Consider the following 13,892-nt stretch of genomic DNA (forward strand, 5'->3'; position numbering starts at 1 on the left):
TTGTTGGGAAAACAAACAGTTTGTTTTTTCATAAGCCAAGAAAAGGTTTTGTCAGCGTGTGTGTCCAAAGATGTGCATGTGTGATGCCAAGGTGCATGTGTTGTGGGTATGATTTGGCCATGGAGAAAAGGGCTTGTCTCAGAACTTGGATTAATTAATCCATATAACAGTAGTATCAGGTGTCACTGACCATGTTCCATGTAGTACGCAGGGGGAGTGGTTGGCTCATGACTATAAATATAAGAAGCTGGAGCAACTCGACAGCCAATCCACCGCACACACCACCCCCGAGACTCTGCTTTGGGAACTGGCCTGCTTCAACAGTTGATACTACTAGTTGGAAGGCAACAAAGGTGAAAGGTTGGTTATCATGTTCCTTGTCAATCCTCTTTCAACTCCTAGAAATCGTCCTCGATGCATGTTTTGATCGTTGTTTTGTTCTTGAGCATCAGATCTATGTGTTTAACTCCTCTATTCCTTGCTTGTTGGTGTTTTTCAGATTTGTTGCTGCTAGCTAGCCATGGCACGGGGGCGACCCAAGGGCAGCTCACCGGCGCCATCGCCGTTGGCCGGAAGTTCAATTGTTGCTGCCTCTTCCATCCCGGCGCCTAGGCGAGTCCCAACTGTCCAGACCTCATTCACCTCGATTACGTTGCAGTCGCTGGCGGGTGAATGGAACCCCGAGGTTAGAGACGTGTTTGGGGAAGTAGGTTTGGGAGAGTTGTGTAAGATTAGGGTTCTAGGAAACACAAGCCGAATCTTTTCCATGTCTTTGATCTCCAAGATAGACCCAGATACTATGAAGATGGACATGGGTGATGGAACATTTGTAGATATCAATGCCAGGGCTGTTGCTAGAGCAATTGGTCTTCCTAGCGGTGGTAGGAAAATAGACATTCAGGTGGGGCGTTGCCTTGCAGACCGCGAGCGCCTTCTTGGTAAGGTGCACGCCTTACTAGGCACTGGCATGCCGAGGTCAAACAATATTCCAGTTCATCGTGTTAAAAAGATAGTTCAGGGAGCTAACAAGGTAGCCATTGAGGGTGAAGAGAGCAAAACCATGAAGGCCGCCGTCGCGCTAGTAGCCAGCTCCACTTTTCTTGTGCCGAGGGGCGCTTCGGAGTCTTGGAGCCTAGTGGAAGATCCCGGTGGGCGCAGCGTTCGCGAGGCTTCTTCGTTTTCGTTGATCCGCCGTTGTCGGCATTTGTTTCTTTTGCTCTTTCTCTGTCGTTTCTTTTGGGCGTGACTGTGCTGCTTCCGCCCCAGCACCTATCCTTGTACGGCTTGGTTGGTTGCTTTGTATACAAAGCGGGGGGAAACCCTTTTTCGGAATAGCAAACGAGCTCCTACCTGTAGTTGCCGAGCCAGACATGATATGCGAGTTTGATTTCTGTGACTACGTGGTTGAGGGACTAAGGGAAGCTGCACGGAAGCTTAGAGATGATCTGGCAACAGATCCGGCATTTGTCGTGCTTGGCGGGTGCCTTATTGTGCCATAGGTGATTTTTTTATCAAAATGCAAGTTCTTCCTTTTGCGCTTGTTTCTTCTTGTTTGATATGCTCATTTCAATGAATGTGAAATGCTAGATCATATGGTTGGACTACCATGAGCATGGTGTGGAAGGTGTGGAGCTGCTGCCACTCCCCCGCATCTCTAGTTATTCAGATGTGCTATTGAAGGATCTCATCCGCAAGCACGCCGCAAGATTTGGAATAGAATGCGGTCTTGATGTAAGTTAGAAAGAAAAATGTTCTAGCACATGTGTTTCTCTTGCTTCTCTGCTTTAGCATTCAACATATTTCTCTGACATTTATCTTCTCAGCTTGCTAATGTCCCCCGCTCTCCATCAATGAACATTCCACGGTCAGTGCCAGTTGGTGGGCATGGAAGTGCTGGAGGAGCAGATCCGATGGGCTTTGGTGGTGCAGCGCAGCGCGGAAACAACACAGGCCATCGTGGACCTGTGTGGACTGATGAGGTATTGTGGCCAGAGTAAATTTCAAATTTCTTCATGTTAGATGTTAGTGATGGTTAGTATGGTTTCTCACACACATTGCCTTGCTTTGTTGAAAAGATGATAGATTCTGTCAAGGCTGCGTTCGAGTTCTAGTTCCAGCGTAGGGAGGCACAGTTTCTCAAACTAGTTGATTCCATGAGGGAGAAGGTTCTGGAAGAGATAAAGGCTGTCTCTATGGCAACAAGGGAGAAAGAGCTGACAGAAACTCTTGATTTCTTCATGGAGCACGTGAAAAAGCATGCAGCTGTGGCGGCAGCGTTCCCAGTGGAGATCCCAACTACACCTAGAACAACGTCGGCAACAGGTGATTCACAGTTCCCTTGTCTGGACATGAATATGCACTTCCATAGTATGATGTTCTTGTTTTTTTTCATTTTCTATGTGTGCCTCATTTCGTAGGAACAAAAAGCATATAGTTTACTAAAAATTTGTTGTACTACTGTACTGGCGGAGGAGTTAGCTGCTTCTTCAAGGGAAGCAACTCATGCCATGATGGTTGTGGTTGTTGGTAACCAAAAAACCTTTGGAGTGGGTCCAGCCCTAAACACATGTCCAGATGGCACAAATGAAGAGAAGCCTGATATTGGAGAGGTGGGGCGATCTACTGCTCGGGCTGCTATGCCAGGTGATTACAACATCCAAGATTAATTCCTGAATTTCATTCATTAGTGCACCTGCTGATTTGTTTTACTTGTTGTTTCCAATTGTTTGTGTGGTACAAGACGCCCATGCAAGTGATGATCTAGAAGACAAACCATTGATTATTGATCGCAAGGGCAAGGGGAAGGCGATTGAATATCCAGGTTAAACCCTTAACACGGTCTTGCATTACTTGTTTACTTCACTCATCACAAGCTGTTCATGACTTTTGCCATGGATTGCAGTTGGGGCACCATGAGCCCAGCGTTAGAAAACCATGCACGAGCTCCTTGGCCCATCTTCTGCACATGTAGCTGTACCGGCATCGGCTCCTCTTGTTGACACGTCGATTATGTACGCGATGACTGAAGGTGCGCATTTATATCTGGCGCAAATCTATATCTTGCTTGCTAATTTGTACTAACCAAATACTGAGTATCTGCATTAATTGTTTCATTTGAACAAAGATGCTCTGCCAGCAACACTTGCTATTGGAGTGGAAGGAGCTACAGCTGGTGTTCATGCAAGATCGTCCGCTATGTACACTCCAATTAGAAACAAGAGGCTTTCTGTGTCTAACGTGCATGAAAGCCCAGATATGGCTCCTGCTCCTTTGGGTAATTACCAGAACTGAATGTCTATGCAAACTGAAACAATTTTTATGCCTCTCTGATGTGCATTTGGTGACGTTGCAGCAGTCATTCATCCAGATGCTTATCTTGTGCCGGACCCTGACTATGGGTACTCACCTTTCGAGGTAGAGCTGGTACAAGTCCAGTACCCTGATCACATATGTGATGAATTCTACGAGAATGCCATGTTGCTATCTTGCTCTGATGGACTTGGGAGGTGATATTTTTGAAAACTTGTAAATGTGATTGGTTTGAGCAGAAGACCAACAACTGTACTGACATGGTTTTGGGAATTACATTGCAGGGTTTGGTTTGAAAGCGTTCGGCCAACTCCGTTGAAGCTAGATGGTAACAAAATGAAGAACCAATACAGTTTGAATGGAGAGATGGGTTACAATGGTATGGAGGCATGGGTTCGTGGCTTCAATGAGAGGGAGATTATGATGATGGAGAGTGTTGGCCTTCCTCTATGGAGGGGGATTGTATCGCCTGATGTGTCAGTAATACCATAAAACTACAGATTTACACTGTTAGGTTGAAATTTGTGTGGCATACTCATCTAACTTTTTGATCATGATGTTTGTTGCTCTGGACCAGCTGCACCTTGAGAATCCATACACTCGCGAGGCTATGGTAACTTTGCGTGCTTTACTGTCTTCCCAGAACATTGGATTTCAGCTGAGGCTATGCAGGATGGTAAGTGTGGTTATCTGCAAATAATGTTCGGGTTAAGTTCATGCAGAGAATCTTGTGCATGCTGTTGAATCTAATTGTTTGTGCCTTGTTTGACCATTACAGATCATGGCTCCTATATCAATCACTAGGGAGTGGTGCATGTACGTCTTTGACATGAAGCTCAAAAGACTCAACGTGCTTGATCCAGTTTATACAGAGCACACCAAGCATCAGTACAGAGACAAGCATTCATCCATAATTTGCAACATGCTTAATGGTTTGAAGCATGTTGGGGCTATGCTTGCTGACGGGTGGAACATGGATATCTCGGATTAGCATGTGAGGTACAACAAGAACATGCACGCTGCATCCGGCAGGTAATGTCTCCAGTAATAGTAATGACAAAACAAAAGTAACAGATCATTGTCAGTGTTTAATGCATTTCTTGTTTTCTTTTAGCGGGGAGTCTGCCGGTTATATTGCTTACTACGCTGACAACTTCAATGGTACACGTCTGGAGCACGATGTGCCACAGGTACAAGGCTAGGGCTGCAAAAAACATTAGTTTGCATCTCATGTTTCAGTTTCAAAAAATCTGACAACAAAGTTCCACTTGTTGGCTTGCATTAGGTTGGTCTGCCGGCCAGGAGGAGGAGGATGTTGTACGAGACTATGGTGGCCAAAGGAAATTCTGCTCCTCGTCAAGGAATCATGGAGCAAGTGACAATGGAAGAGTAGCTCTTGAAGCAGCGAGGCGTCGGATTTGTCCGCGGGTTTAGGTTAGATGCAACCTGCAGGATAATCATTTTGGTGGTGCGGACGCTTTGATGGATTAGCGAGGTTGAAGTGTGATTTCCAGGACGAACTTGGGTTGCTTTAATCATTTTGGTTGTAATATGTCAGTTAAGTTGATGCTGTCAACGAACCTCCCTGTGAAGGAATCAAGCCATGCATGGCTTCTGATTAAAAAATTGCATGCGCATGTACAACGTCTTCCTTTCCTTGTTTGAATTTTGAAATAGCCGTTGTTGGATGCGTGTGTAGTACGCCAGATGGTATTGACCGTTGCTGGTTGAGTGCATCCGTCTATAAGTATCCCTTTCCTCCTTGCCAGCCTCTCAAGTAGTTTAGCCACATCTAGTTGTTCTCGTCCCTCCAATGGCCTCCTCTAGCTCTTCTTCCTCACGATCTCATTATTCCGCTAGTAGAGTTCAAGGTGCACCAGTGAGATCGCCGATAAGGTACCGGCAAGGTCCGCTAGACTATGAGCCATATGACCCGTTTGAATGCAGGCCGCCTAAGAAAGCAGCCATGTGGATCTCGTGGAGCGACGAAAATCCAAGGAGGAGGTACAGAAGTTGTTACTATTCACGGGTAAGTAAGCTCTAAAAGTTTCTCTGAATTACACATTTGGATTTCCTTTTCATTAGTCGTGTTCAAGAAAAATTGGTTCTTGTTTCCTTTTCGGATGTTTGCAGAGGGGAGGTTGCCAGTATTTCATATGGCATGACGATCCAATCGATGATCCGTTCCTTAAGCAGCTGGTACTGGATCTGAGGGACCAAGTGTGGCTGCTTGAGAGGTTGAACTCGAACCTGCATGATGCTAATGAGCCATTGCATGTGCAACCCGCAGCTGACTCGTCGTCTCCGTGAAGCTAACGAGACATTGCATGTGCAACCCGCAGCTGTGGTGCCAGTTGTTTTGCCGGATCAGAGGTTCAAACACATGGCCCGCGCTATGTATGTGTTGCTGGTAGCTCTGTTTTGCTACATCTTCCTCAGGGTTTATTAGATGATTCTGTTTACGAACAAGTAATATCTTAATCATGTTCTATGTGTTGGTGTGAGTGAGTGTGTGAGATTTAGTGCATGGAGAATCCATCCCAGCCTGTGCCTTAAGATTAGTTGTGTGAGTGTGAGCGTGACCCCGAGGGCATGCCGAATGTATCCTATCCCAGTATGTGTCACAAAATTCGTAGTTTCAGTGCATTATTGTTCGAAACGGTTAAGAGTGTTGGATTGTGTCCATGAAAAACAGTCGGTTACATTCGACCTGTTTAGAACAGGAGATACATCATAAATTGTTTCAGTTTAAACGTACATAGAAAATGCTAAGATATAGCATAGCAATAATTCAGATGACAAGGAAAGAGCCCTTGATCGCTTCGATGGCATCATGTGGGATTAGCGACTCGTTTCCTTGGAGATGCAAGACCTCATAGAGCATGAGGTTCTTGTGCATGTCCAGGTTGGCCTGTGAATTAGTTTTGTGAATTAGCCCAAAGGTCAGTAACAGTAATTCTTGGTATTGATGTAATTCTTAAAAAGGCAGTTACCTTGGTCAAAGGGATTTGCAGTTTATCGCCGTTGAAATTCCTAGCAAGAAATGTCGCGCATATTCCATTATCTTCCCTGATGGACCATGCGTGCGAAGATGTAAGCAGGCAAGAGCTGAATGTTAATATAACATTAGAGACAGATGAGCTGGAAGTATATTTCAACTTACTTAACAACCTTCTCCACCATCAGCATTGGGAATGACCTGGTCCATTCTCCATAGCTGCAATGCCATGACTCATAGAGGCACTGGAGGCATCTGAACAGGGAGGAATGCAGAAGGTTTGACACATATGTGTGCATGTTTACCCTACGATTGCTAAAGCCAAATGGTCCAACTGCTGGATCAAGAACGACTATCCTCCTTTTCAGCATGTCAAATGAGTAGACGGCCCATCCATCGGGCAAGACAGCTGGTATGTGCCACTGTTGGGAAATGTTAATTGACAACTAAATTAGTAAGTGTGACATGGAATGTATAAAACGGATGCCAGTGGTTAAAAAATAGGGCTTTGTTCTATACTTACCACTCTAGTTGAGGCAGGGTTCCATTTATCAAGTGCACTGGTGAAGCTAGTGCGGGTAGATTGGATTGTTAAGGGGTCAGCATTCGAGAACACAGTTGTCTGCAAGAAAAAAAAGACATTTCGTGTTGGAGCGTGTAATGGAAACTTTAATAAATCAAGAGAGGAGTTATCAGAGGGGTCAAATGTTAGTGAACGTTGGACTTACAGCAAACTCAGGTTCCATGAAGTTCCTCCATATCATCCCTGCGCTATCTTTAGTGAACAAAAAATCCATCTGCTGGAGTCGTCTGAAAATTATTGAGGCCATCTCATGGCCAAGATGTTCGCTTCCTGCTAGTTGTTGCTTGATTTCTGTTCCATCAATTGATACTAGCCTTGGATGTGGGTGCACGATTCATTTCCTGTAAAGAGTCCATAAAATGAGATGTTGTCATGTGAAGCATAACATAAACATTATAAAACAATTATGGTCTCATTTCGGAAGAAAAAATTGCCTATCTTGGCAATACCTCTCTAGCAGTAAGGTCGATGCAGCAGATAACCAATCATTGATAGCTTTGAGAACTGTTGGTGATGGTGGGAGTGGCACCGATCCAATTGCCCAAGGGTCGCGTGCTACATTACACTTTGGCAAACGAATTTTGGTTGGGACCATGTCGTTTGTAGTGCCAAATGTGACATAATCAGCCCTTGGGCGGAGCTCGGCATAGTATGTAACAATGACAGCTGTGAGATCGTCAAAGAATTGCGAGCTTCTTGCTTGGCTGACAAAGATGAGTTGTTGACAGTGTCAATGGCGGAGGGAGAAACCATCTGAAGAGGTGTGTCCTGTCGAACACATAGTTTCTTTGATGAGTCTTGCTCATTAATTGAGTTGGGTGCGACAGACCTTTTACGGTCAATTGAGCTATTTGCTGATGAGGTACCTGTAATGCGTAAATTTTGATGGATTATGTCTAGATATGTTGTAGTCTATTGATGATGATACATGCATAGTAGTACTAATATAGATGCCTGAAACTGAATGCTCACCTTCATTATCGACAGGGCCAGACAACCTTGATACTATCTTGCTCGCAATTGGCGTGACAAACAGTTCTTCTTTTCTGGTTGGCACATTGTTAATGTTACCATTGTTCGGGGGCTCGCTCTTCAGAATGCACTGTTTTCGACCATTGGCCTTGCAACACGTACAATTTTCAGCTATGCAGCTAACTATTTTATCTACGAAACTAAACATCGAGTTCTGGAAAGATTCCCTCATCTCTGATATTCTAGCCAGCCCACGCGCATTGTGCTCTCTCAGAAGTATGTCAAGCTTCTCGCCCGACTGTGAACAAGACAAATAAATTGCTTAGATAGTAAGATGTGCAACTAAGGTCGAGAAGTTAAATTTGTTTGCTTGCCTAAGTGTAAAATACTCACAACGGACGGGTACTTGGTACGCAAATGTTTCAAAAATTCAAGTGGACTAGACTTGCCCTAATTGTTTCGGGGGATAGGCGTTGATGGAGTCTGCACTCTTTTTGTGTTGGGTGATGCCCTTGACTTGATTGGGTTGAAAACAATGTCGGTGGCGCATACAATTTCCTTGCTGATATTAAGATTCTGTCGGACCTGAAATATATTGATGGATATTTGTTAGTACACTATAAGAAATGAACATATATGGAATCATATTTCGCCATGGAACAAGAACATCTAGACTAGCATGCATACCGATGCGCCGTGGAATGATATTTCCCCAGCTCCCATGTTAACAGAAATGGCCTCAATCATTTTCTTCATTGAATCATAATCAAAAAGTGCCATTCGCGGGAACATTCCCCTTGCTTTGCTCAACAAACCCAGGTCAAGGCTATCTAATACAAAAACCTGTATATATGGTGTAGATTCAGAGGGGAAAGCTTAGCTGATCGTTAGTTTATAACCAGATCATGCGAATTGCTTGATGAAAAAGGAAATAAATTAAGATAATTCCCATGTGGGAAGTCCTCCGTACCTGCAGGAACAAGTGGCATCCAACAATGTGGATGGTGGGGTTCTGATAATGCGGATATCTCTGCTTGGACTTGGACGGAGTTAAGACTTCAAAAATATAGTACATTGGGCGCTAAACTTTGTAGGCTTTACCTTCTTCTTCCCGTTTGACCGTGAGTACTGTACTGACAACTTGTCTAGTGGCTGCAATATAAAGCAGTAAGTGCTCTTTGCTGATTGGAGCAGCGAGCAACGGCTGGGTGGAAAGCAGGGTTTTGAGCTCTGCAAACGCTGCGTCAGCTTCAGGAGTCCACTCGAACTTGTCAGATTTCTTCATCAGTCGGTAAAGAGGCAATGCCTTTTCACCGAGACGAGAGATGAGTCGACTCAAGGCAGCCAAATGATACGTCTCCAACGTATCTATAATTTTTGATTGCTCCATGCTATAGTATATACTGTTTTGGACATTATTGGGCTTTATTATCCACTTCCGTATTATTTTTGGGACTAACCTATTAACCGGAGGCCCAACCCAGAATTGCTGTTTTTTTTGCCTATTTTAGGGTTTCGAAGAAAAGGAATATCAAACGGAGTTCAAACGGAATGAAACCTTCGGGAATGTGATTTTCTCACCGAACATGATCCAGGAGACTTGGACCCTACGTCAAGAAACAAAGGATGAGGCCATGAGGTAGGGGGGCGCGCCTACCCCCCCCCCCCCCCCCCAGGCACACCCTCCACTCTCGTGGGCCCCCTATTGCTCCACCGACGTACTCCTTCCTCCTATATATACCTACGTACCCCCAAACGATCAGATACGGAGCCAAAACCCTAATTCCACCGCCGCAACTTTCTGTATCCACAAGACCCCATCTTGGGGCCTGTTCTGGAGCTCCGCCAGAGGGGGCATCCATCACGGAGGGCTTCTACATCAACACCATAGCCTCTCCATGAAGTGTGAGTACTTTACCTCAGACCTTCGGGTCCATATTTATTAGCTAGATGGCTTCTTCTCTCCTTTTGGATCTCAATACAATGTTCTCCCCCTCTCTTGTGGAGATCTATTCGATGTAATCTTCTTTTTTGCGGTGTGTTTGTTGAGACCGATGAATTGTGGGTTTATGATCAAGATTATCTATGAAAAATATTTGAATCTCCTCTGAATTCTTTTATGTATGATTGGTTATCTTTGCAAGTCTCTTAGAATTATCAGATTGGTTTGGCCTACTAGATTGATCTTTCTTGCAATGGGAGAAGTGCTTAGCTTTGGGTTCAATCTTGCGGTGTCCTTTCCCAGTGACAGTAGGGGCAGCAAGGCACGTATTGTATTGTTGCCATTGAGGATAACAAGATGGTTTTTTTTATCATATTGCATGAATCTATCCCTCTACATCATGTCATCTTGCTTAAGGCGTTACTCTGTTTTCATGAACTTAATACTCTAGATGCATGCTGGATAGCGGTCAATGAGTGGAGTAATAGTAGTAGATGCAGGCAGGAGTCGGTCTACTTGTCTCGGACGTGATGCCTATATACATGATCATACCTAGATATTCTCATAACTATGCTCAATTCTGTCAATTGCTCAACGGTAATTTGTTCACCCATCGTAAAATACCTATGCTCTTGAGAGAAGCCACTAGTGAAACCTATGGCCCCCGGGTCTATCTTCATCATATTAATCTTCCAATCCTTAGTTATTTTCATTTGCCTTTTATTTTACTTTGCATCTTTATCACAAAAATACCAAAAATATTATCTTACCATATCTATCAGATCTCACTCTCGTAAGTGACCGTGAAGGGATTGACAACCCCTTATCGCGTTGGTTGCGAGGAGTTATTTGTTTTGTGCAGGTACGAGGGACTCGCCTCCTACTAGATTGATACCTTGGTTCTCAAAAATTGAGGGAAATACTTACGCTACTTTGCTGCATCATCCCTTTCTCTTCGGGGAAAACCAACGCAGTGCTCAAGAGGTAGCAAGAAGGATTTCTGGCGCCGTTACCGGGGAGTCTACGAAAAAGTCAACATACCAAGTACCCATCACATACCCTTATCTCCCGCATTACATTATTTGCCATTTGCCTCCCGTTTTCCTATCCCCCACTTCACCCTTGCCGTTTTATTCGCCCTCTCTCTCTATCCTCCCTCTCTTTCTCTATTTGCCTCTTTTTGCCCTCTTGCTTTTTGTTTGCTTGTGTGTTAGTTTGCTTGCTTGTCACGATGGCTCAAGATAACACTAAATTGTGTGACTTTACCAATACCAACAACAGTGATTTTATTAGCACTCCGATTGCTCCTCTTACCGATGCTGAATCTTGTGAAATTAATGCTACCTTGCTGAATCTTGTTATGAAAGATTCGTTTTCCGGCCTTCCTAGTGAAGATGCCGCTACCCATCTAAATAGCTTCGTCGATCTATGTGATATGCAAAAGAATAAAGATGTGGATAATGATATTGTTAAATTGAAGCTATTTCCTTTTTCTCTTAGAGATCGTGCTAAAGCTTGGTTTTCATCTTTACCTAAAAATAGTATTGATTCTTGGAACAAGTGCAAAGATGCTTTTATCTCTAAGTATTTTCCTCCCGCTAAGATCATCTCTCTTAGAAACAATATTATGAATTTTAAGCAACTTGATCATGAACATGTTGCAAAAGCTTGGGAGATGATGAAATTAATGATACGTAATTGCCCTACTCATGGTTTGAATTTGTGGATGATTATACAAAATTTCTATGTCGGATTGAATTTTGCTTCTAGAAATCTTTTAGATTCGGCCGCGGGAGGCACTTTTATGGAAATCACTTTAGGAGAAGCTACTAAACTCCTAGATAATATTATGGTTAATTATTCTCAATGGCATACTGAAAGATCTACTAATAAAAAGGTGCATGCGATAGAAGAAATTAATGTTTTGAGTGGAAAGATGGATGAACTTATGAAATTATTTGCTAATAAAAGTGTTTCTTCTAATCCTAATGATATGCCTTTGTCTACTTTGATTGAGAATAATAATGAATCTATGGATGTGAATTTTGTTGGTAGGAACAATTTTGGTAACAACTCGTATAGAGGAAATTTTAATCTTAGGCCTTATCCTAGCAATCCCTCTAATAATAATAGTAATTCCTACAACAACTCTTATGGAAATTATAATAAGATACCCTCTAATTTTGAATCTAATATTAAAGAATTTATTACTTCGCAAAAGAATTTCAATGCTTTGATTGAACAAAAATTGCTTAAGATTGATGAGTAGGCTAGGAACGTTGATAGAATTTCTCTTGATGTTGATTCTTTGAAACTTAGATCTATTCCACCTAAGCATGATATCAATGAGTCTCTCAAAGCCATGAGAATCTCCATTGATGAGTGCAAAGAAAGAACCGCTAGGATGCGTGCTAAGAAAGATGCCTTTATAAGAGCGTGTTCTTCTAGTTCGTATGAAAATAAAGATGAAGATCTAAAAGTTATTTATGTATCCCCTATTAAATCTTTGTTTTGCAATATGAATATTAATAATGATGGGACTAAATATGATCCACCTTTACCTAGAAGGCGTTCCAATAATTCAGAGTTTTTAGATCTTGATGCTAAATTTGATAAAAGTGGGATCGAAGAAATTAAAACCCTAGATGCTACTAAACCCACTATCTTGGATTTCAAGGAATTTAATTATGAAAATTGCTCTTTGATTGATTGTATTTCCTTGTTGTAATCCTGCTACCTCTTGAGCACTGCGTTGGTTTTCCCCGAAGAGGAAGGGATGATGCAGCAAAGTAGCGTAAGTATTTCCCTCAGTTTTTAAGAACCAAGGTATCAATCCAGTAGGAGGCTATGCGCGAGTCCCTCGTGCCTGCACAAAACAAATAAATCCTCGCAACCAACGCGAATAGGGGTTGTCAATCCCTACACGGCCACTTACGAGAGTGAGATTCGATAGATATGATAAGATAATATTTTTGGTATTTTTGTGATAAAGATGCAAGTTAAAATAAAGGCAAAGTAAAAAAGCAAAGGAAATAATTAAGTAGTAGGAGATTGATATGATGAAGATAGACCCGGGGGCCATAGGTTTCACTAGTGGCTTCTCTCGAGAGCATAAGTATTCTACGGTGGGTGAACAAATTACTGTTGAGCAATTGACAGAATTGAGCATAGTTATGAGAATATCTAGGTATGATCATGTATATAGGCATCACGTCCGAGACAAGTAGACCGACTCCTGCCTGCATCTACTACTATTACTCCACTCATCGACCGCTATCCAGCATGCATCTAGAGTATTAAATTAAAAACGGAGTAACGCCTTAAGAAAGATGACATGATGTAGAGGGATAGACTCATGCAATATGATGAAAACCCAATCTTGTTATCCTCGATGGCAACAATACAATACTTGCCTTGCTGCCCCTACTGTCACTGGGAAAGGACACCGCAAGATTGAACCCAAAGCTAAGCACTTCTCCCATTGCAAGAAAGATCAATCTAGTAGGCCAAACCAAACTGATAATTCGAAGAGACTTGCAAAGATAACCAATCATACATAAAATAATTCAGAGAAGATTCAAATATTGTTCATAGATAGACTTGATCATAAACCCACAATTCATCGATCTCAACAAACACACCGCAAAAAGAAGATTATATCGAATAGTTCTCCACAAGAGAGGGGGAGACCATTGTATTGAGATCCAAAAAGAGAGAAGAAGCCATCTAGCTAATAACTATGGCCCCGTAGGTCTGAGGTAAACTACTCACACTTCATCGGAGAGGCTATGGTGTTGATGTAGAAGCCCTCCGTGATCGATGCCCCCTCCGGCGGAGCTCCGGAACAGGCCCCAAGATGGGATCTCGTGGATACATAAAGTTGCGGCGGTGGAATTAGGTTTTTGGCTCCGTATCTGATCGTTTGGGGGTACGTAGGTATTTATAGGAGGAAGGAGTACGTCGGTGGAGCAACAGGGGGCTCACGAGGGTGGAGGGCATGCCTGGGAGGTAGGCGCGCCCCCCAACCTCGTGGCCTCCTCTTTTGTGCCTTGATGTAGGGTCCAAGTCTCCAGGGTCTTGTTCGTTGA

At 43.2% G+C, this 13,892-nt stretch overlaps 1 protein-coding gene and 1 long non-coding RNA gene across 5 annotated transcripts; both read left to right on the forward strand.

Moving 5' to 3' along the window:
* The first annotated feature begins 268 nt into the window (after positions 1–268).
* LOC123135558 (uncharacterized) lies at positions 269–4,950 on the forward strand. 4 transcript variants are annotated; one of them, XM_044554705.1, is made up of 15 exons: positions 269–353; positions 500–685; positions 1,588–1,731; positions 1,824–1,979; positions 2,076–2,322; positions 2,418–2,643; positions 2,741–2,821; positions 2,903–3,028; positions 3,125–3,274; positions 3,353–3,506; positions 3,594–3,789; positions 3,887–3,985; positions 4,088–4,341; positions 4,424–4,499; positions 4,595–4,950. In XM_044554705.1, the coding sequence occupies exons 8-13, from the start codon at positions 2,935–2,937 to the stop codon at positions 4,298–4,300; spliced, it is 906 nt and encodes a 301-aa protein (XP_044410640.1). In that variant the 5' UTR covers positions 269–353; positions 500–685; positions 1,588–1,731; positions 1,824–1,979; positions 2,076–2,322; positions 2,418–2,643; positions 2,741–2,821; positions 2,903–2,934; the 3' UTR covers positions 4,301–4,341; positions 4,424–4,499; positions 4,595–4,950. The 4 variants fall into 4 exon arrangements, with proteins under 4 accessions (XP_044410640.1, XP_044410844.1, XP_044410709.1 ...); XM_044554909.1 differs by having other exon boundaries at positions 3,356–3,506; XM_044554774.1 differs by having other exon boundaries at positions 2,479–2,643.
* Positions 4,951–5,096: 146 nt separating this feature from the next.
* Positions 5,097–5,968, forward strand: LOC123135766 (uncharacterized). Its single transcript, XR_006466201.1, has 2 exons — positions 5,097–5,338; positions 5,443–5,968. It is a non-coding gene; the product is annotated as an uncharacterized lncRNA (long non-coding RNA).
* Positions 5,969–13,892: the final 7,924 nt, after the last annotated feature.

Source organism: Triticum aestivum, chromosome 1A (assembly GCF_018294505.1).
Source record: "Triticum aestivum cultivar Chinese Spring chromosome 1A, IWGSC CS RefSeq v2.1, whole genome shotgun sequence".
Lineage (NCBI taxonomy): Eukaryota > Viridiplantae > Streptophyta > Magnoliopsida > Poales > Poaceae > Triticum > Triticum aestivum.

Bases quoted from the DNA above. Each gene is read 5' to 3' on its own strand.
- LOC123135558 (XM_044554705.1), top strand. From the start codon at position 2,935: ATGCACGAGCTCCTTGGCCCATCTTCTGCACATGTAGCTGTACCGGCA. The intron at 3,029-3,124 runs GTGCGCATTTAT...ATTTGAACAAAG, and splicing joins TATGTACGCGATGACTGAAG to ATGCTCTGCCAGCAACACTT. The intron at 3,790-3,886 runs GTAATACCATAA...GCTCTGGACCAG, and splicing joins TTGTATCGCCTGATGTGTCA to CTGCACCTTGAGAATCCATA.